Below are 23771 nucleotides of genomic sequence, written 5' to 3'. Positions count from 1 at the left end.
CTATTCTCACTGTCTCTGCTGAATGGTTCTTATACTGAATAGCAGGTTATTTAATAAAAAAATAACCAGGTAGAGACTATTAAAGCTGATATTAATAAAGTTAATAAGATAATAAGTTAAAAGATATATATTAGATTCATGACTCATAACGTGAAGATTTATTATAAGGATTTTAATTTGTTAAGCATTGAGTGGCATTGATTAATCAACTATTAAATAAATCGCTAAGTAATTTAATAAGCGATTAATCTTTTTGGGTCATTTTTTGAGGAAAAAAAAATCATAATTCTCTGATTCCAGCTTCTTAAATGTGAATATTTTCTGGTTCTCAGCGTCTTCACCTCTGCAGGTCCTGGTGTCAGCAGTCGGGTCCAGCGGTCATTAAACCAGCAGATTGCAGGTCTAAATGATATTTATGATATATGATATTGTTACGTTCCCCTACTGAGGTCCAGGGGAGGAACAATATAGAATAACCCAGGGAACAAGAATCAAGGGGCAATGTGTGAGTAAACAAAAATAGGACTTTATTAATGAACATCAAAATACTCAAAAGGCAACAACCAAAAACAACTTTCTTAAAAAGTAAAGCGATAATTACTAAAGAACCTAAACGCCAAAGATCATCAAAACCGTTCACCAACAAGCCATGAGCAAAGACGAGCACAAGGTCACACTAGACTGTTCACACTGCCGAGGGGAGGCACAACACGGCACGCAACAGGTACCAACAGGTGACCTGCATCAACATTTACAGCCCTGCCTGTATATCTTTTAAAGAAAAATCTATTTTGCCAGATGTTTGATAGAGCAGACACAAACGTTATTTATGATTATTTTATACTTTCTCATACCTTCTTTAACCTGGAGAAACGAAATGACTGTATTAGCTTCATTTTAGAACGTAAACACAAAGGCTTTCTTATTTCACATGCATCGTATCTGTCATTCCATAAAGTCCAGATTAAATCCACCAGGGTTTCAGATGATAGCAGACTGTGGACATCTTTTGGCGGGTGTAGCGGGCATCAGGTATCTCACTCTCTTCCAGAAGCGAGAGTTCCAGGCGGCGGCGCCCCGCGAGCCCTCGGGCCACCTGAGGGGGGCGCTCTTGAGAATCAGGTGCTGCAGGCCGGCGGGAAGGTGTGTGTAACCCTGTGGGCCCTCGTCTCCCAGCTGGATCAGAATCACACTCATCTCTCTCTGCATCAACGCGTGGTGGAGCCCCACCTGGAAAAATCATCAATACACACATATATATAATATATATATGTATACTGTATGTATATATTATAACCCCTGGATGTTTAGTTGGATAAATAATCTCCCTGGAACAGTCTCTAAAAGGGTAGAGTTTAAAGACAGACATAACATTTTAAATTAAAAGACATTGTTGGGTTGTACACAAAGTGTGTTCTTAAAATAAATCTTCATCATCTCATGTCAAGATATCAAACGATGAAAAACAGAATTATTATCTTGAGATAAATCATAATTTTCTGATGCAACAACTCCTTTTTTGGGCAGTTATCTACACATTTTGTTAATGCTTTTAATTTAATTTTTAATATTATTTCATCTTGACCACGTTTTTTGTTGAGTTTTTGCACATTTTGCAACTTGTGGATTATATATAAATTATTTTCGTGGGTTAAATACAAATTAAAGTGCATTATTGTTCATAGATATAGAAAGGCACAATGTATGAGAACAGCCAGTATTTAACACTTTTGAGATTATGTTTTGGGGCTTTTGGCCTTTGATACTCGTAGTGATAGTCAGGAAAGGGGGGAGAGAGGACGACATGCAGCAAAGGCTCGTGGGTCTGATTCCAACCCTCTGCGGTCAGGGCTCCGGTCTTTATTGCTTTTTTGTAAAAAGCGTTAAAGGGAACTTAACTTTAAAAACTTCCACACTTTGCAGCCAAAATAAGATGTAGTTACTTCCTGCTGAGGGACTCCTACCTGCCAGTCGAACCCTCCTACCACAGGGTTTTGGGGTGAGACGGGATGCTGGTCTGAGGTCTCTGACTCTGATCCTGAACCCGGGGTGAGGATGACCATCAGCCTCCTGCTCTGCTTCATGCGGTCCTCCACCAGCTCCAGACGGTCTGTGGGGTCAGAGGATATACTAGTGTTTGAAAAACCACCTCAGGGTTCTCTAAAGTCTAAAGGATGCTCTCAGCGTAGAGTCATCTGTTTTTAATCTATCGTATCTGTAAATTATGAAAAGCTCCATCTAAAACAAATCTAAAACAATCTAAAAAAAAAGAGAAGAAGACGACAGAAATGCAAGGAGAGGGTGTGGTGATGAGGGAAATGGAAAAGAGAGTAAAATGACATCATCGTGTCAAATAAATTGTTCTACAAAATCAGTAATGAGGACCATATGAGCGACATAAGAAAAGTAAAGCAACATCTTACAGAGTGAGTAAGCCTCTGTGGGACCACGGTGTTTTGAGGTGGACCTTTCCAGTTGTTTATCCATATTTGTGTCCATAAATAAGAAAAACAAACAAAGAAACACATGAAATGATGACCTTCTCCGGGTATGTCGTCCCTCCCGTGGATGAACAGACGATATCTGCACTTTTCCTCGAGGACGGACGGCAAAACCTTTGCGACGAACTGACAGAGCGCGTCCTCGGTGACCTTGTCCGCGTTTTGCATTTGGTAGACCACGTAGGCATCGAACAGCCGTCCATCTGGGAAACACAGACAGTCATGGAAGCTTATCCCTGTTCTCTGTCAAGATTGTTCAGATTGTTTGATAAACATATTTCTCTCCCTTATGAGATCATTATGGGTGTTCGGGTGCATATTTCTATCTCAAGTTACAGTTACAACATGTTTACATGCGTTAATGCTCATAATCCTCCTTGTTCTTTTTATCATTCTGTCCTGCAGCACCTCTTCTCACCCTCTCTCTGAAACGCTCTGTTGTAGCTCCTCCCTCTAGAAAGCAAAGTCTGCTCTGATTGGTCAGCTAGCCCGCTCTGTTGTGATTGGTCAATTTAAAAAAACCTCTTCTCCGTCTCTCTCTTTTGTTGTTTGAGGGCCAAACTAGCAGGAAGGAGTTTTACGTCACTTCTGTAACATTATGACCTCATAAAGTTACATTACGACCTCATAAAGTTACATTGTGACCTCATAAAGTTACATTGTGACCTCATAAAGTTATGGAATTGAAGGAGAGACTTCAATGGAGCCGTTTCAGGACCTCAGGAGCTTCTGGGGGGGGTTTAACTCCTTTTAGGCGTGGACTTCAGGTTTTACACTCTACGGACCTTTTACATGTACACAAATATATATAACACACTAAAGAAGAGGGGAAAAGTGGAAAAGCATAATAGGGCCACTTTAAGAAATAAGATGGGCATCATTCCCTAAAATATTTAGCGTGGATGGAATTATTATGCTTCTGTCGACATCCGTCTCCTCAGATCAGACGTCACAAATCTCAACAACACATCGTGCAGCCCTCGCTGCAGGTATCTCTGCATGTCCTTACCTTTATGGCACCGGCTGAGTGGGAAGCAGGATCTGAAGAAGAGAGCAAGGTCGATGGCAAAGCACTTGACCAGCGCGGCGGCAAACACACAGAAGAGAAACACACACACTCCTCCAACGACCAGCGGCATGATCGACTCTAAAATAAAAGTAACGTCCGTGTCACTAAAACCGACAATTACTGTAGTAAAGTAGTGAAGTACTGATATAGTGACACCCATCTATGATCCCGGCACTGACCTCTCGGCTTCAGAGTCAAAGTGGTAGAGCCATTTTTGTACAGGCCCCTGCCGATGCATTTAAATTTGGCTTTGAAATCCTCAGCAGACACTTTGTCGATGGTCAGGGTTGCAGTGGAGATGGTTTTCTCTGAAGGTTCCTCGTTGACTCTGAACAAGAACAGAGTTTGGTCCATTAAAGAAAAGATCATCGTCAATTAAAGAGGCTGAAATGATTCATAGCAGCCAGAGCACGGAAACACACAATAACACAATTTTGATTTTAGATACTTTATAGCTGCAGTTTTAGTCATGCTGGTGGATCTCTGGCTCCAACATCTCAACAAATATAGGATAAAAAAACAGTATAATATCTCTTAAAATATCTTGACATCTACACAAAAAGATTGGAACAAAATGTTATACAAACATTTATGGATCCTAGAAGATCGGTTATCCCGAAACTTTAACGCTGGACCACTTAAAAAAATGTGTTCAAAGTATAATAATAATAATAATAATAATAATAATAATAATAATAATAATAATAATAATAATAATAATTGTACTTATATGGCACTTTTCAAGCTTACCAGATTGTGCAAGTGCAAGTGCAAAAAAAATTAAAAATGATATTAATTTAAGTAACTAAAATGTGGATAGGAGAAATAAACTAACATAAAACAGGTGAAGTTTAAGAAAAGAAAATAACCAAATAAACCGATAAGATGCAATTATCAGAAGTGGTCTCATGTAAAACAAACAGAACGTCAATAAAAATAAAAGAATGTCTTAAAAACCAACGGATGGATTGGATTTTATCCCACAGAATAATCTGTTAATCTTCTTTTCAGTTCAATTTAAATTTGTTCAACACTTTTTAAATGCTAATTAGCAAATGTTAGAATGCTAACGCACTAAACCAAGATGTTAAACATTACCTGCTGAATATATAAATAGATATTATTATTATTATAGATAGAATTTACAAGTGAATTGGTGCAGTTGTGTTTTTGATGAGGCTCACGTGTTTGTGGTTTGATGGTATCCAGCGAGCCGGTTCGGAGGAGCGCCGTCAAAGTGCCAGATAGCGTTGCACCTTGGTTTCACGTTAATCCCACAGAAAACTGAGCAGTTCAACTTGATCCCAACGCCTGGTGGAAAGATCATGTTTTAATTTCAAAAGTGAATATTTCTGGGAGTTTCTGGGTTTCTGGGTTCTTTTATTTTTTAACTGGACAAATTCTGAAGTGAGTTTTCCAAATGTGTATAACCTTAAGCTATTTAACAACATTTCAATGTTTATGTTGAAATAACGTCAATAAATTCTGTGGAATCAAGCTTTTATTTTTTAATCTAGACACCTTTTCAACTGCAAATCACCAAAATCTGTTTTAAATCAGAAGACGAGGTTACACAAGGTCTTAAGTAAGTTTTTTATATCTCATCTTAAGCTGTTGCTAAGTACACTTTGTCTGCATATGAATACATATACCTCAATATTTATCGTATGATACTGTAAGATTTCAGCACTTGACCACTAATGGAAGAAATTAAAGTGTGAACTCTGCTTAATTCAACTTCAGCAGGGATGTCAGTCCAAAAACTCTGAGTCCAGGTATATACCTCTCTGATATAGGAATTATCAAGTTTCTTAACTCTTAAAGGATTTCTATTGATAGTAACCTGAGTACAATTCTTCTTTGATTCAACAAAAATACAGCACAATTCAAGTGATTCACTGAAAAGTGTTTGTATTGTGTAAGTGTTTGAGTCGATACAGGGATTGTTAATTCATGTCAGAAATGTGTAGTTTATTTCCTACCTTCCTCAGCAATCTGCTCCTTGTCGGTTGGAGAGAGGATCTCTACGTCACGGTGACTACTTGTATCTGTAACAACAAGACACAGCAATGAGATTTGATCAGCTGTTGTTTGTGAAATGTTCTAATTCCTAATGTCCAAACAGACTAAGAAATGACTTGTCTCCAACTGGTTACGTTGAATTATCGACCTTTGCGTTATAACATTTTTCATATCAGCCCTTTGCAACGCTTGCAGAAACGCACAATGCCAAACGATTGGTTAAGATTAGTCAACAAAACTACTAGAAGAAAATGACCAGGGTTTTTTTCTAACCCTAACCCTAACCCTAACCCTGTGAAATAACAAAGAAACGTAACAATGTATTGTAACAATGTAACACAGCAGCGCAATGCAAAAACTTATCCTAACAACGTAACCTAAAAGAGTAACATAACAACATTACCTAACAATCTTAAAAACGTAATGCAACAAACGTAACCTAACAACGTAACCTAACAACATAACCTAACAACATAACCTAACAACGTAACCTAACAACGTAACCTAACAACGTAACCTAACAACGTAACCTAACAACATAACCTAACAACATAACCTAACAACGTAACCTAACAATGTAACCTAACAACCTAACAACGTAACCTAACAACGTAACCTAACAACTAAACAACTAACAATCTAACCTAACAACGTAACCTAAACAACATAACCTAACAACGTAACCTAACAACGTAACCTAACAACGTAACCTAACATAAACGTAACCTAACAACGTAACCTAACCTAACCTAAAACGTAACCTAACAACGTAACCTAACAACATAACCTAACAACATAACCTAACAACGTAACCTTAGAACGTAACCTAACAACGTAACCTAACAACATAACCTAACAACGTAACCTAACAACGTAACCTAACAACGTAACCTAACCTAACAACGTAACCTAACAACGTAACCTAACAACATAACCTAACAATGTAACCTAACAACGTAACCTAACAACGTAACCTTAGTACGTAACCTAACAACATAACCTAACAACGTAACCTAACAACGTAACCTAACAACATAACCTAACAACATAACCTAACAACATAACCTAACAACATAACCTAACAACATAACCTAACAACGTAACCTAACAATGTAACCTTAGTACGTAAACTAACAACGTAACCTAACAACGTAACCTAACAACGTAACCTAACAACGTAACCTAACAACGTAACCTAACTACGTAACCTAACAACGTAATCTAACAACATAACCTAACAACATAACCTAACAAATGTAACCTAACAACGTAACCTAACAACATAACCTAACAACATAACCTAACAACGTAACCTAACAACGTAACCTAACAACATAACATAACATAACCTAACAACATAACCTAACAACGTAACCTTAGAACGTAACCTAACAACGTAACCTAACAACATAACCTAACAACGTAACCTAACAACGTAACCTAACAACGTAACCTAACAACATAACCTAACAACGTAACCTAACAACGTAACCTAACAACGTAACCTTAGTACGTAACCTAACAACATAACCTAACAACGTAACCTAACAACATAACCTAACAACGTAACCTAACAACGTAACCTTAACGTAACCTAACAACATAACCTAACAACAACCTTAGTAACGTAACCTAACAACATAACCTAACAACATAACCTAACAACGTAACCTAACAACGTAACCTTAGTACGTAAACTAACAACGTAACCTAACAACGTAACCTTATAACGTAACCTAACAACATAGTTTACAACATAACCTAACAATGTAACCTTAGAACGTAACCTTACAACATAACCCAACAACATAGCTTACAAAGTAACCTAACAAAGTAACCTAACAAAGTAACCTAACAACGTAACCTAACAAAGTAACCTAACAACGTAACCTTAGTACATAACCTAACAACGTAACCTAACAACGTAACCTAACAAAGTAACCTAACAAAGTAACCTAACAAAGTAACCTACAAAGTTAGAACAACCTGGTGGAACAACGTGGAGAAACAACATGACTTCACAACGTAATATAACAACGTAGCCCTTAGCTGACTTTCTTACGTTATGTAACAAGTGTTAACTCAGCTTTTCCCTTTTGGTTTCACACCGCACACGAACGAAGGCCTCCTGGGTGAAAGTCCTGTGTTTGTTTGACCCAGCCACCATCCCCCCCTGCCAACCTTAGCGGACCTTCTCTTTTTAACTACCACTCAATAAACTACGTCACTTCTCGACCTGAATGCAAAAACTTTACGTTAAAAACTAAACAGACCCAATACAACGTATCAGTGCTTTGCAGAGACAAACAATGCATTTTTTCCTGGCAACTGGACTGCTAGGGCATGTACGAGTGGATCTCTGACTGTGAATCTCCAAACTGAAGATTCTACAGGGCCTCCTGAATCTGTCGTTCATAACAGTTTAATTAGTTTACAGTTGTGCAAATTGTAGTGCAAATTCCAGCGTGAGTCGTGTTTGCAACAATAGTATGAGTTTGTGCAGTACATTTAGATATGTAATACAATACTTCAGAAGTACAATATTAAAGGTCCATGTTGGGGATGGGTCGGACCATTAGACAATAATATGGGTCTCTTATGGGAGATGTTCTGCAGAGATGGAAGAATGGTCCTCATGGACTTCTTCACTGCTCTCATTCGTTGCGTTCTGAACCAGCGGGGTGTTGCAAGTGGATGTGAGGTACAGGAATTCAAAATTCAAATACATTTCAGTCAATGGTGCATTTAATTCACTTTTACAACCAACATGTTACGTATATATTAGATAGATATTCTGTCCTCTAATTGAACAGTGCATACTTAAACAAAAACACTTTGTATTAATTAGTAAAAAATAACTGACGTGGTGTTTTTCTTCCTGCTGCAGCACGTTTTCGTTTGTTCACACATAATCTTTTTATCTCCCAATCACAGATTAGAAGAAGCTTAATTGAGATATTCATTTTGGGAAGGTAACGGTTGACAAATGTTAACTATTTTAGTTTGGTAGCATTAGTCAAACTGATTAGCCAAAATGATTCTTTGTTGATGAATGTGCAGTTTACTTGTGCAGTTTACTTCACATTCAAACTTCAACAAAAATGTATTTAAAGAAATCTTCATAGTCCGATGAATAGGTCTTAACCTTGATAAGGGTCATTTGAGATCTTGCTGCTCACTATGCTAACTGTGGGCTCTATTCTAACGGTTTAATGTGCAACAGTGCTGATTGTTAAATGTGTTGCTTAGTGGATTCCTCACAATATAGAATTCAAGTATTATTGTCATCAGATTCTATTCGTCTGTATGATTGGAGAATATATATAAAGTGGTAAATTAACTTATTGGCTGTCAATTAACATATCGGCCATTTCAATAAAGCTTTTTAAACTGCCACGTTCGCCTTGTTTTTCTGCATTATGTTAGAGGTCTGTCGTCACAGAGGGATGAACCATCGATCAGGACACACATGGATGAGTTTGCGGTATAAATCAGTAATACTAAGTAAAACATAAAATTGCTCCCTCACCTTCATGTTTCACACTCCTGGAGCCTGACGAGTTGTACTCCTTGCCGTTGTGTGTCCAGGTACAAATGCAGGTGTAGATGTCATCGTCACTTTTAGTAGGCCCTTTAGTCCACAGTACGGCTTCGTGTTGGCCTTCAAGGGGTTTGGAGTCCTGCAGGAGGGACTGCAAATGTACGGTAATTTAGAAAAGGGAAACTAAGAAGGAATCAAAATGAAGTCATATGAAAGGAATTTGGAAACAGGACATACGAGGGACTTGGAGGGAATCTGGAAAGTGTGGATGTATTTTAACATTTGAATAACTACATGTTTCAGGCCTTAGCTTCAGGAGCAAGTGGAACTGCACCGAATGCTGTTTCACAATGAAAATTGAACATTCTGTATCAACTAAATTTACACATAAGAGGCCAAAGTATATGTTATCGATTACTTTTTCAATACACTTTCAAGTCAAGTAAAGCTCATTTTTGTGACCCAGACCTCAAAATCCAAGATGGCTGCTCCATGCATCGACAGTAAAAAGGTTTTAGTAACACACTGTTTGTTGGCACAGCAAAATACCGCTGTTATGTGCTGTTATTAATCTCCTATTTATGCACATTACTGATTTTGCTTCTTCCCCGGAGTTCTTGTGCTTTCTCGCCTCGCAGGTTCCCAGGAATCGGGGTTATATTTGGACTGTCATCGTGCCACCTACTGAGGCCCTGCTGACACCCACTACTACTACCACTATCATTATTAGTCACATTACTATTATTATTGCCTGTACTATTACGCTTATTGACTTGCTTGTACCCTGGAGTCTTTGTGCTTTCTCGCTTCGCAGGCTTCTATAAATCGTGGCTGTACCTGGACCGTGGTCGTGCATCCTGCTACGGCCCTGCTGACACCGACTGCTACCACCATTATTATTATTACTAGTCACATTACTATTACTATTACCTGTACCATTAAGCATTTTAGCTTTACTTCCACCCTGAAGCCCTTTTGCTTTCTCGTTCTGCAGGTTTCCATGAATCGTTGTGGTACCTGGACCGTAGTCGTGCCTCCTGCTGTGAGCCGACTGACACCCACTGCTACTTCCATTATTATTATTAGTCACATTACTATCCCTATTTTCATAACTATAATTCTACTGTAATAATTGCTGCTGTTATTATAAGTAGTCTTATTATATGAATCATTTATGTCATATACATTGAATGTGTTGTATCTCTGTTATGCTGTTCATTCTGTACACATGACATCTATTGCATTCTGTCCATCCTGGGAGAAGGATCCCTCCTCTGTCGTTCTCCCAGAGGTTTCTTCCTTTTTTCTCCCTGTTAAAGGGTTTTTTAGGGGAGTTTTTCCTGTGCCGATGTGAGGGAAGGACAGAGGATGTGAGGGTCTAAGGACAGAGGATGTGAGGGTCTAAGGACAGAGGATGTGAGGGAAGGACAGAGGATGTCGCATGTGCACAGATTGTAAAGCCCTCTGAGGTTAATTTGTAATTTGTGATTCTGGGCTATACAAAATAAACTGAATTGAATTGAATTGAATTGAATGTGTTGTTATGCAATTAACTGTTTTATCTTGAATCCAGAACTGCTGTTATTCTTCTCTTATTTCAACACAGTCTCAAGGCAGTTCGTTAAATTGTCACTAAATGCAATCTATTGGTTTCGTGTACAAGAACACGAAATGTCAGTATTTTCCGTGGACCTCAGAACGACTTTGTTTCAGGAGGACATTAAAAATGAAAGCTAGGGTTGGGCAACAAAACCTAGCTTTCCAAGTTTGTTAAGGAAAAACATCATGGTTGGTCTCAGAAATACTACTTTCAGTGAGGTCTAGGCATCAAAACCAACAGTTAGGTTTAGGCAACAAAACCACATTATTAGTTTTAGGAAAACTGTCACTGGTTGAAAGCCCTCTTTGTTGGACATACCCACCTCCCCTCCCGTCCACCAATAGTCATCGTTTTTTCATTTTGTAAAGTAAGTCACTGGGTCTGACTGCTGCTTAGTTTGATAAATTTAACTAGTGGCTCCTATTTGACTTTCCATTGGCATAATTTTCGTCCTGAGTGAAAAAAGATAATTCATGTTCCTGAACGCGAAACAGATAGATTGCCTTTCGTGACTTTTTCAGGAACTGACATTATACTTGGCTGCTTAATTTAACAGAAACAAATCTGTTCACCAAAAAATGTAATCACGTCACCAGGTTTCCAGGTTAAAACCTGACCACCATCCCACCAGTGTCACTGTATCACAGATACCTTGTTCCAGGTGAAGTTTCCTTTCAACGTCGTACATATTTTATTGATCAGGGCTGGACATTCAACCTTTTTGTTCTGGTCAGAGTTCTCTACTCCTCCGTAGATGAGTCTGCTGTCAATCGTAGGACTTGGTTTGTAGATGTTAACTTCTACATAATAGTTGGACCACTGGCCTGAAGGGTAGTATCGCCTGGAAAAGAAGTGATTACAATCACGGGCCGTATCAACAGATCATCTTAATCTAAAGAATGTATTTCAGAGAAAGTATTCTTACCGTCCAGTGTAATATCCAGAGTCCTTAGTGAGGGGGTTCAAGAGGAGGAGCACTCCACCGTGGTGATGTACGCTCTCGTTCTCGTCGGTGGTGATATTTTCAATCTTATTGTCGCTAGTTTTTCTGAACCAGGTGAAATTTTTATTCAGGGGGTCGGTTTTCAGAGCGTCGGGCACAAAATACAAGGACTCCCCTTCAACAAAGCTGTATCTCTCCTCGTCATAGTCTTCAATTGGGAGATTGGCTGAACCTGAACATGTGGAGAGAGGATGATAAATATAATGGTGATGAAGATAAAAGTGAAAGGGAAGGTGTTGGTCGTAGAAAGAACCTGCAGTTATTACAGGCTTCAACTGAACGAAGAAAAAGAGATATAATAAGATGCCAAAGAGACAAGGTTTTCAATCTTTGTATCCGTGCAAAACATTTCTGAAGTCTTTCTGTTTCAGTACCTTTTAAACTAGTCAAGTTTCCGCTTGTTACATTCATAGTGTCTTTTCAAAATAAACTTCCAATGTAGGTTTAATAATTTGTTAGGTTTACTTACACAAAAAACTGCTCGGTTTGGTTAAATAAATATGTTTTCTATGAAACAAACCGATACTTTGTTACCTAACAAAACAACGGAAAATAAGTCAAAATCAACTTTTGTTTTTTACACAGGAAACAAACATGGGTCTCCTGGGTGAAAGTCCTGTGTTACTTTGACTCATCCACCCTTCCCTAATCACCATCTCGGTCTTTGACATTTAAACACCCTGATCTCTTGGGGAAGAGTTTAACTAGCGCGACATGTCAGATATTTCCGCGTGTCATCTAACACAAAGTCGCGACCGTTACGTTTAGGCTACAAAACCACAGTGTTTGATTTGGGACAAACATGAGGGCGGGGCTTTAGTATAAGTACGGTAACATGCATTGACATTGCAGTCAGTACAGACTACACGGTGTACAAATTACACACTAAAAGCAAACGTTGTTAGTGCACACTAAATGATCGTTGATTTGGTATAACGGATAACAACGGGTTGATACAGACATGATGAGGTCCATTATATTCTGGACCTCTGAATATATTGACTGTTACAGAATGATATATAGATATAGATCTCTTCATGAATGAAGTGCATGCATGCCACTGCACTCCATTAATATAGGTTTCAGTGGTCCATTTGTGGACCACTGAAACTTATATGCAGCTTCAGCACTATGAGGGTATTTACTGGACGTACAGGTCCACGGGGACCGACTTAGCAGATCCTTTAATGCTCTCTTCTCCATCGTAATGCATACCCTACCTGAACATTCAAACGCAGCTATCACCATGAAGATGAGGAGGAGAAGTCGGGAGGTATCCATTTTCTGAAAGAGAGAGAGAGAGTACATTCAAAGTTAAACCTCGTGGTTTTTGCGTCTTGTTGAATAATTAACATGATGCATATTCATGCACTTTGAGTCTGCAGAGGCCTTCAACCTCGCTGCTTCCTGTGCCTCAGAGTGCCCTCTTCCTCTCACACACAGAACGATATCATCATGGCAGTTTCGAAATAAGTCAAGTAGGAAATTCTTATTAGAGGCTGCACAGCGGATGTTGAAAGATTTCAAGGAAGTGACATGAGGCCGCCATGACTGGCAGCAGGATGTGAGATTATATTGCTTGGTAGTTTGTATTTTTATTTCATGTTAACCGATGACATGCAGCTGTCTAAGTGACTTGTAATATACACGTTCTGGTTGGAGGCCATAAATATGCCTCCCGTCTTTTAAATATCAGCGGGGGGGCCAGCATGTGAAATAATTAGCAAATTACTAAAATGAGCAGTGCAACAGCATGTGAATTAGAGCTACAACTAAAATACTAAAACATAAGGCTGTCACAATATCAGATTTACACTCGTGATTACTGTGGCCAAAATAATTCAGAATAGAAAGATAAAAAAAAAAATAATAATTATAAGTATAAGTGTATAAGTGAGAATCTGGTCAACGAGCATGCAGCAGCAGTTTGCACATGAGTGCAGTGGAAAATGTGATGATCTCTAACAGAGTCCGCACAGGACACATGGATCTTATCTCCTACACAGCAAGTTCCTCTCCTGATAAGACGGAAAACACTGCAGAGAACACAACCCTGGCCATCAAATACGATTCTACACAACAACTGTTTCATTTGAAGACATTAAGAAACACGAAACAACAACTGTTTCATTTGAAGACATTAAGAAACACGAAACAGGAGACGATTAAGTGACTTTTATTTGAGAAAGCAGCGGACTAAGTGCACATCCTGCATCCTTCAGTCAACCCTGTCTCCTATAAAATGACGTTACCATACAACTAAACTACATCCTCAACTATGTTTCAAGGGGAATGTAGTCCTCCCAGATAAAGGTTGCAGTTTGAAACAGTTTGAAACACAAAGTTTACGTTACAAACAATGAAACTAAACAAAAAAATAATAAATACTTGGTTATGTTTAGGCAACAAAAGAACTTAGTTCACACGGGACACGAACAGCGGTCTTAAGGGTGAAAGTCCTGTGTAGAAAATACCAGGACAAAATACGTTCTTGGCCATTTGCTGCTAAATGCTAACTATGTTCAGCAGCTAAATGCTAACTCTGTAGATCAGTTAGTGTAAGTGAGTTTCTTCTCCCAACAAAGCCGCCTTCTGCTGCTCGGAACAGGGTTGATGAGAACGGAGAATCCAAAACACTGAGCTCAAAGAGGCCAAAAAGCTCAGCTTGTTGGATAAATCTATGCCACTGCATCATCTCTTTCATATCACACGTAGTCATCCACTGTTAATAGTTTTGAATCTCATTTCCATCAGCATCCTGTCATAGATGGCAGCGCAACACAAATAGCAGACTTAAATAACCAAACCGCAAAAAAATTGAAAACCAACATAAAAGCATTGAAAAAAAATTCACATAAAAAAAAACAGCAAATTGCATCAGCCATAAGTCTCTAAGCCTGTTTTTAAAACTTTGCATGTTCATAAAGTTATCAAGTTTCAAACTAGCAGCTCAGACCGAGATGATGGTCCATAAAAACTAACACTGCCCTGTGTAGATAATATGGAAATCAATACACCAAACAACCAAACCTATCCCTCTGTGTATGTTTTCTACTTCCCACCCGACCATAGCAACATGCAACACACTCTGGTGGGACAAAAATGAACATTGATGTAATGTCGAAACAGTTTTTGATATTCATACATGAAGCCGCTGTTAACATGAGACTTTCAACATCCTCCCTTTATGAAAAACTGAATGTATTTAAAATATATTACGTAAAAAAACAAATGTAATTTAATGACAACTATTGATTTATTTTTGAAATGCTGCAACTATTAGAAATGGCAACATGAAGTAATGATGAATTATTAGGAAGTTGTAATAAAAAGCATTGATTAAATACTGTGAAGTCCAGTCTTCTTTAACAGTTTACTGAAAACTCACTAAGACCTTAAATAAAAAATATCCTGTAGTTTAACAGTTCAATGCTGTTTCAAATAAACATGGAGGACGAGAAAGAAACCCCCTGCTTACCTTGTGAAAGTGTTTGCTGATGGCTGGAGTTGTGTCTCGCTCTTCTGCTCTACCTGGTTTTATATCTTCTCTGCTCATCAGTTAACAGAGTGAATGAGGAGCATCAAGATAGAAAGGAAATCACACACACACACACACACACACCACACACACACACACACCACACACACACGCACCACACACACACACACACACACACACACACACACACACACACACACACACACACACACACACACACACACACACACACACACACACACACCAAAGTGAAATCAGTCTGTTTCTAAACCAACATGTGAGCATGTCCTGCATGTGAAACACCCATTCAGACTGTGCAGCCAGGGGCGCCGAATGATGGAGGGGGGCCCAGAGAGGCCCCTAATGATGATGAAATTATAATACAGAAAAAATAATGACACTAAGTTATTAACTAACATATAATCACACATCAGTGGTGCAGCAAATAAATGACTCAAAATGAATTCCATTGTATTCAGAGTGCTCAGTTCTTCCCCTACTGTACATGTCAACTGTCATGCTGTTCTTCTTTCACAAATATGGTAATGATAGTCAAAAATACCATTAAAATGCATAATTGTATGTAAAATAGCATCAAAAAATTTTGCCGCTGTGTTGGGGGCCCTGTAAAGATTCTTTTCATGGGGCCCAAAATCCCTAGCGGCGCCCCTGTGTGCAGCTGTAGGATGACTGGTGTTAATGGGACAAAACTGCACCTCGTTCTTTCTGTTTCATGTTCACCTCAGTTCCAATGGAGGAAGGAGTGTGACAGATGTGCGTGCATTGAGTCCAGCTTTCATGCACCTAAGTTTTCCATCCCATAACAGATTCCTCTTTTGATAAGTGTAACAACAACTGTCTTTGTTGACTCAACCTAACCCTACCAACCATCATTTATTTGCCATAATCAAAAACGATACCGTACAGTAGGTGCAACTTGCATGACATAAAAAGTGAATTGTTTTTGTCATGAGTACTTTCACACAGAGTGCGACTATTATCTGGTAATATGAGAAAGCTACATTTTTTATGGGAATGAGGTGGTTTTGTCTGAGTTTTCACACCGCGGTAGAGGCAGGAACCAATCACGTTATATGGAATGAAGATATTCAAAACATACAACATAGTGTACAACAGCTCAGAGGATGTGTAGTCTGATGTGTAGGATGTGTAGTCCTCGAGGCGTCACACATTGGTTTGTGACTGCGGTTTTGAAGCCTCGAGTTTGCCATTTTGACCGTCGCCATCTTGGATGTTTTGCAACCAGTGAACAGGAAGTGACCATATATGGACTGAGGAGGAGTGACGTAGAGACGACGTATACGTCTCTGGTGTGGACCTGTCAATCAGTGTGTAGCCCCGCCCTAAAGCATCCCCTGCTTTATGGTCTGTTTGACTCTAAATGGAGCATCATTTACTAAATGAACATCATGCTGTATTGAAGAAGACTTGAAACTAGAGATTGAGACCATAAACTCATGTTTACAATGTTTACTGAGGGAATAAATCAAGAGAGAAGTAGAGTCATTTTCTCATAGACTTCTATACAACCAGAGGAGTCGCCCCCTGGTGGACAGGAGAGAGAATGCAGCTTTTAGACATAAAGCTTTGGATTCACAACCTGGCAAATGATTAGTGGCTTATACAGAATTAGTAAATTATATTTCCATCTTTAATAAAGTCATTAGTCAAAACTTAAAAACACTTTTCAAAGTGCGCCTTGTTAGAAAGTGGTGACGGAGTCATTTGTTCAGTTTAACTGCAGGATGATAGAAGGCAATAATTAAAAGAGTTTCTCCAGGCTCATAGTTCAAAACGCTCCTGATGTTTCCATCAATATGTTGATTGAAATGTTTTTGGAATAAAAACCTCCTCTGTGTTGTCAGTTACAGAACAAAGAGTCATTCTTCTGATTCAGTGAATGTCACGGTGAACTTGGAGCTTCCATTCGGGCACATTGTGTCAGATGATACTGATATTGTGGTTTTTCTTCATAACAAACGTGGCTCAGAGAGAGACAGAGTTCTCGTAGGAGTCACCTGGTCGGATGCTGCAGATTGAGCAGACCGGCCCGCTGGTGATACTGCTTCTCTTTGGCCGCCGCCACCTTCGCCGACAGATCCACCGGGATCTTCTCAAAGAAGTTCACCAGCGCCTGTTCTGTGAGCAGCGACGCCAAGATCTGAGCGAAGCTGACCGTCCAATCGCTCCCATCACCGGGGTCAACCCTGGAGTCCTCGGAGGTCACGTGGCCGGTGACCTCTGACCCCGAGCTGTGTCCACAGTGGCCGGCCTCGCCGATCTGCAGCACGAGACTGGTCACGGTGGCGATGGCCTGGAAGAGCTCGTTCTCCTCCGGGTAGCCGTGGAACATGCTGTAGAGCGTCTTACAGAACTGGATGAACTCACGCTGCGGAAGAAGAGAAGAATAATTATATAAAATATATACTTATTATAAAAAAACAAACTAAGAGGTTAGTTCCTAAAACAGTGGCCAACATGATTAGTGGTAGAACAATTTGGTGAAAGAATCTTTTTCTGTTGTATTTAAAAAAATAAATAAATAAAGTAAAGTATGTTTTTTAAAAAGTCATAGTATAGTATGTTGAAAAAAAGTCATAGTATAGTATGTCAAATTCTGTACATTGTGGCTTTAAGCAGATTCTGTACTATTGGTTTTACCAAAATAAGCATTTAATATTTCCTAAAATATTGTATTTTAAAGAGAACACATGATTCTTGTGATATTTCTCTTTGTACGACTACACAGTACCTGGTTCATGAGGGGAAGAGGTTTCTCCACATCTTTTCTCTCTCTTTCACCAGATCCTTCAGCATCTGCTTCAGCTGCTCCTGGTAGTCCGTCTCCTCACCTTCAGCACCTGGAACAACAGACACAGTCTAATAAATGTACATCAATCTTAAACGAGTCATACTTTGCTTTTTTATTTTATTTGTGCTTAGATAATAAATCACAGTTTGTTTGACCAACCAGAGGGCAGATTAACACAGAGGGGTCTGTTTGTGGACACCAGGGGGCTCTTCATCAGAGAGGGGTCGTCCTCACTTTCTGTCAGAGCTGCAGAGGAAAAAGAATTATATAAATATAATATATATATATATATATATATAAAAATAAATATCTATCACGATATAGAATGTTTTTATGGTGATGTGAATATATGAAATAACAACATGATAAAGTCTATTTTTGCTCATACTCCTGTGTAAATAAAAAAACTTCACAAATGAAAAAAGTACTCAGTATTTACCCACTTAATTAAGAACTTAAGTGCAAAGTTAACATTGACAGTTTTAAGTGAAATTATATAGAAAAACACAAGTATTATATATAAATATTTCCAACAATACACATACAATCAGATTGAGAGATTTAATTAACAGAGTTTGGTCGTATTCTTATAATTAGGAACTTTAGTGTAAAATTAAACAGTTTTAAGTTAAATTAAAGACAAAAACACACATACACATATACAAATAGATAAGTGTAGAGTTTGATTTTACCGAGACATTTGAGATAGGTGTTTGTTTTTAAAAATCAGATGACTTAATTGTGTAACACCATATATGATTTCATCACAGTACGATTCCATTGAAAAAAGCATTAATGATCAATCAATCAATCAATCAATCAATCAATCAATCAATCAATCAATCAATCAATCAATCAATCAATCAAAGCCCATGATATTAACAGAGTGAATGAATGACCTGGTGGGATGTGCAGACGGTACAGCAGCCGTATCTTCTCATTCAGATCTTCACAGTACAAAGTGTCTGAGAGAAAGAGACAATAAAGGGTTAATTTTAATATATATATATATATATATATATTTATTTTTCTATTTTAAACTTTATTTATCCAGGAATATCCCATCGAGATCATGAATCTCATGTTCAAGGGGGTTCTGGCCAAGATGGCAGCGTAAAAGTTTCAACACATGAAAACAGACGACAGACTTAAGAATCAGAAAAGCAAAGACTTGACAGCTTGAAAAGAGACGCCATCAATCAAATAATTGTCATTCAGTATCAGGAGAAGAATATTCAGGGATCAAATTATGCTGAATCCTGTTTTTAAAATTGTGCAAAAGCAAATCAGATGTGCAACAACTTTCTCTGTTTAAATCTCCAAACAATAATAAAGACATACAGAATGTGTTTGTAAATAAGTCTCTGTTATTGTGTAGGAGCCATTTAGCAGGTTTATTTATATTTTCTTCTGATTTAGCTACGAATATTTAAAGGCTGCAACATTTTGACCACTAGATGGCAGTATGTACCTAAACCATGACACGGGTCAGGTGTTTTAAGGTTACAGGTAATTAACATTAATGGTGAATACAACAGAACAATAGGCCTAATAAACACATGTAAATAAAGTAAAAGACACAGCAGATAACTGCATGACTTCATGTTCTATTTCTGTTTAATAATAATCGTCATTCTGCAATGAACTTAAAGATACACTACTCTACTCTTTTTATTATTCTTTCTTTCTTTTTAAGAACCAGACTTTTTCCCCTGGAGTTCTTATTTGAGAACACTCTCATAATTAATCTCATAATTAAACATGTGACTTTTCTTGTTTCCTAGAAATGAGCAGAGGTTTAGGTGGAAGAATTTCATCTCAAAGACAGACATTTCTTTTAAAGCATTAAGTTTAAAGAGACAGAACAATTTCCAGCTCCTTGTTGGAGGAAAATCACAAAAAATACTCTTTTAAAGAGTCATTTTAAGGCTTCTTCCTCCTCCTCCTCTTCCTATTCCAACTCCTCCTTTTCCTCTTCTTCTTCATCTTTCTCCTTCTCCTCCTCGTCCTCCTCCTCCTCCTCTTCCCCTTCCTCCTCCTCTCCTCCTTCTCTACTTCTTCCCCTTCCTCTTCCACTTCTTCCCCTTCCACCTCCTCCTCCCCTTCCTCTTCACCCTCCTCTTCCACCCCTTCCTCTTTCTTCTCCTCCTCCTCCTCCTCCTCCTCCACCTCCTCTTCCTCTTCCACCTCCTCTACTTCTTCCCCTTCCATCCTCCTCCTCCTCCTCCTCCTTTACCTACCCAGCCAGACTGCATACTCTCTGAAGGTGACCAGACTGTCTCCGTCCTGGTCCAGCAGGGTGAAGGTCCGGTTGGCGAGCGTGTCGGCGTGCTGGTTGGGGCCTCCGGTCCACGGAGACAGCAGCCCGTAGAGGCTCTTGAACTGCGGCCGGTCCAGCCGGTACTGCCGCTCCACGAAGGGCCGACCGGAGTCTCCGTGAAGCCACGCCGCCGCCTCCGCCGCCGCCGCCGAGCTGCTGTCGCCCCAGTAGAGACTGATGAAGTGCTCCGTCTGAGGAGGAGGAGGTCTTTATTAAAGATGGAATTATCTGAATGCACAAGAAACAACTGATACAGGAAACTGGTTCACTGGATAAAAAAGGATGAGAAGATACCTTGAAGAGGTCGTAAACATCTGCCAGGTTCTCTGGAGACATGGAAACATCTGGACTCACCACTCTCAACTGCACATAAAGGAAGGAAACATGAATGTGTGAGATGAAGCTGAGCTCTTTAACGTTAACCTTAAACACATCTGTATTCTGGGTTCTGCTCACAGCGTTGTCTTTGGTCGTGTCTTCATGAGCCTGCAGAACTCGGATTCTGTGTCGACAGCGAAGCCTCTCGATCTGCCTCACCGTCAGGTCTCCGAATTTCTGAAGGGAGGAAACACAAACATCAGAGAGTCAGCGGAGGTTCAGGACGACTACAGCAATGGAGTTCTTTTTGGTGTAATGTTTCGTAAAACAAAGTCATAGTATAGTATGTCATAAAGAAGTATGTGTGTGTGTGTCTGACCTCGTAGGACTCGTTGATGAGGTCGCTGATGTTTGTGTTTCTCACAGCAGGAAGATCTCCGCTGCTGTTAGCGTCCTCTGCAGCAGACGGCGAGGACGGAGGACACGACGACTCCTCGCTCCCAACCTGGTCCAGAAAACTGAAAGGAACAGAGCAGAACGTTCACATTTTCTTTACATACTAAAAAATACATTATAAGAAAAAAATAAATAAACAAACAAGCTATGAGGAAAGAATGAAAAAAAGAGATGTAGTACATCTTCAAAGACAGGAAAAATAATAACAAAAAATAAATAAAGTATCTTCTATCTAAACCGATTGATTCACAGTCTGTTCCTTTTTATTTTCAAGTGAATAGCTATGAAAACGCCATTTACGTAAAAGAGTTGGAGGTAAAAGTAAAAAGAATTAAAATCATAAATAGGGATATTTGTAGCAGTCGGCTTCACACAGTAAAAGGGAGATATTTGGACAAGATAATATGATAAGAGATAGATAAATAAATATAAAAAAATGTTTCATCAATTTCAAGTCCTGTTACATAGGATTGACGTATTGTGTTTACATTTTCAAACAGAATTAACCTCATTCGCTCCATTTATCAATAAGTAAATAAATAACTAAAGGTTCTAAATGTGTAACAGACTCGTCTCTTATTGGCATCGCCTCTTTTTTCAATAAATTAAAAACGATTGAAATCCTCCAGACATGATGCTAAACTTTTATTAAAAGGACAAAAAACGATTGCAAAATCACTGTTACAGCCTTTTTCTAATTAGTTGATACATAATCAATAAAGCATCGCCCCCTAGTGGATGAATGTCTACCTGAATACCTTCAAATCAAAGATTTACCACAAGAGGACAAAATGAAACATACAGATGAGTTTTGTAGAATTTAATCATATTTTTAAAAAGCCTTTCATTGTGAGTGAAACTTGCCGGACAACACTATATTATACTACTAATAATATTGATTAATATGAATAATAATAGTGACTCTACCTTGTGAGGATCATGAGAGCCTGCCCGTCGTCCGTGCTGGCAGAGAGCTGCGCGGCGTTCGCCTCCAGCGCCGCCAGACCGAGCTGGAAGATGGCTTTGATCCCGTGGAAGAAGAAGCAGTCGACCACGCAGACGGCGCTGTGGAAGGGCAGCACGCTGAGGAAGAGGGTGAGGAACCAGGAGAGGGAGACGGAGGAGAGCGTGGAGAGGTCCGGCACGTGTTCCGCCAGCTCCGGCAGACGCTCCCGGATCAGCTCCTCGAACACCGACTGGTCCACCTGAGCTCCTGCAGAACCAGGAGAGAGAGTGATGGTGTTTGTGGCACTTTTATAAAGATGTTTTTGTGCAAAAAATATATATACGACATGTTAAATGTTGCAGAAACACAATCAGTTGTCAGATAATTCCAGATTGTATTCATAACTTTGCTTATCTAACGGTATTATCTGTTCAAGTATCTTCTACATAGTACTATAACCAAAGTATTTATTTCTGCTTTGATAGTTGAGGGTAAGTCCATGTACTGTTACTCTAATGTGAAATAATGATTAAACTTCACAGTAAATTCTACAATATTTGTAATTCTCTGCTATTAACATGATATTTATTAATACTGTACATTTTAAGATCTATTCTTATTTAATTCATATTTATACTCTTCTTGCATTTATATTTAACACACTACAATACATTTTTATGCACTTATTTTTACTGTGGTAACATATAATATGAGGTTGATATTGATATTTCTCATTCCATATTTCTTATTAGTATTTAGTTATATTCTCTACATATACTGTGTGATATATATTGTGGCATTTTGTGCATAATTTACATTTGATATAGTTCTTTATTTATATGTTTTTTATCTTTCTATATGCTTATATATATATATATAAGAGCAACTGTAACATACCAATTACCCTCCAGGGATCAATACATTATTTTAGTTTCTTATTGAGCAGATTTGTTTTTCATGGTTTTGACCACTAGATGGCAGCAAAAGCTAGATGTTCAGTCTGAGTGTTGTTGATTTACACAATGAGTTATAATCTGAAGTTTAAAAAGATTAGGTTCATTTTGATTTTATCATTTAGATATTATCAACAAAAGAGACAATTATTTGATCACATTAAGAAATACTGACTGTGAAAACACATATTTAAATACAACGTCATCCAAAAACTATTAATGATGATTCTTTCTTTACTGATGTGGTCGATCGACTCTTTGTTGTTCTTCTGTGTTCAGGAAGCTGTCAACACTCATAAAAATATGAAATAACTGCAGCCTTAAATCGATGCTCAAAATAAAAGGATAAAGACAAACATCTGTTATTTAAAAGAAGAGGAAATTGTTTCAAAAGTGTAAATAAAGTGCTTCTCAAACACAGGAAATGAGGCGTTTTTTTCAGAGGACAAAAATAATCTGTTGGTGACTGATCAGCAGACAAAACAACCACACATCACCATGGTTACGTGACTTTAAACAAAGAGCAGCCACTGAAGTTTAACGTGACAATGCTTCATGTCTCTCCTGTCTCTTGACCCCTGACCTCTCACCTATGACCCTGCGGTTGAAGTAGTCTGGCAGCATCCGCTCACAAACAGCCACCAGCAGCCAGAAAGCTTCTTCTTCTTTAGCGTAGAGCAGCAGCACCGAGGCCAGGATGTTCATAGACT

At 38.7% G+C, this 23771-nt stretch overlaps 2 protein-coding genes across 2 annotated transcripts in view; both read right to left on the bottom strand.

Annotated features, from left to right (window-relative positions):
• Positions 1–720: 720 nt before the first annotated feature.
• Positions 721–13017, bottom strand: LOC129105026 (interleukin-1 receptor-like 1). Its single transcript, XM_054615893.1, has 11 exons — positions 12957–13017; positions 11659–11908; positions 11385–11574; positions 9122–9272; positions 5553–5618; positions 4755–4881; positions 3750–3898; positions 3511–3648; positions 2540–2704; positions 1965–2110; positions 721–1230 (listed from the first exon to the last, which is right to left on the bottom strand). Exons 1-11 carry the CDS (start codon positions 13015–13017, stop codon positions 982–984), a joined length of 1692 nt encoding a protein of 563 aa, XP_054471868.1. The 3' UTR covers positions 721–981.
• Positions 13018–16717: 3700 nt separating this feature from the next.
• Positions 16718–23771, bottom strand: part of LOC129104285 (TBC1 domain family member 8) — a 28830-nt gene continuing 21776 nt past the window's right edge. Inside the window, 11 exon segments of the mRNA XM_054614885.1 lie at positions 16718–17645; positions 18009–18046; positions 18049–18117; positions 18228–18314; positions 18968–19033; positions 20309–20579; positions 20683–20751; positions 20845–20943; positions 21086–21224; positions 22090–22375; positions 23652–23769. Coding sequence (XP_054470860.1) covers positions 17271–17645; positions 18009–18046; positions 18049–18117; positions 18228–18314; positions 18968–19033; positions 20309–20579; positions 20683–20751; positions 20845–20943; positions 21086–21224; positions 22090–22375; positions 23652–23769 — 1617 coding nt within the window. The 3' untranslated portion in view covers positions 16718–17270.

This window comes from Anoplopoma fimbria, chromosome 16 (assembly GCF_027596085.1).
Source record: "Anoplopoma fimbria isolate UVic2021 breed Golden Eagle Sablefish chromosome 16, Afim_UVic_2022, whole genome shotgun sequence".
Taxonomy (NCBI): Eukaryota; Metazoa; Chordata; class Actinopteri; order Perciformes; family Anoplopomatidae; genus Anoplopoma; species Anoplopoma fimbria.
This window is presented reverse-complemented; position numbering and strand designations above follow the sequence as displayed.

Excerpts from the sequence above, each read along its gene's own strand:
- LOC129105026 (XM_054615893.1), bottom strand. The coding sequence starts at position 13,017 with ATGGATACCTCCCGACTTCTCCTCCTCATCTTCATGGTGATAGCTGCG. Across the intron at positions 11,575-11,658 it reads TCTGGATATTACACTGGACG|GCGATACTACCCTTCAGGCC; the intron begins GTAAGAATACTT and ends CTTCTTTTCCAG. Across the intron at positions 5,619-9,121 it reads CAGGAGTGTGAAACATGAAG|ATACAAGTAGTCACCGTGAC; the intron begins GTGAGGGAGCAA and ends TTGTTGTTACAG.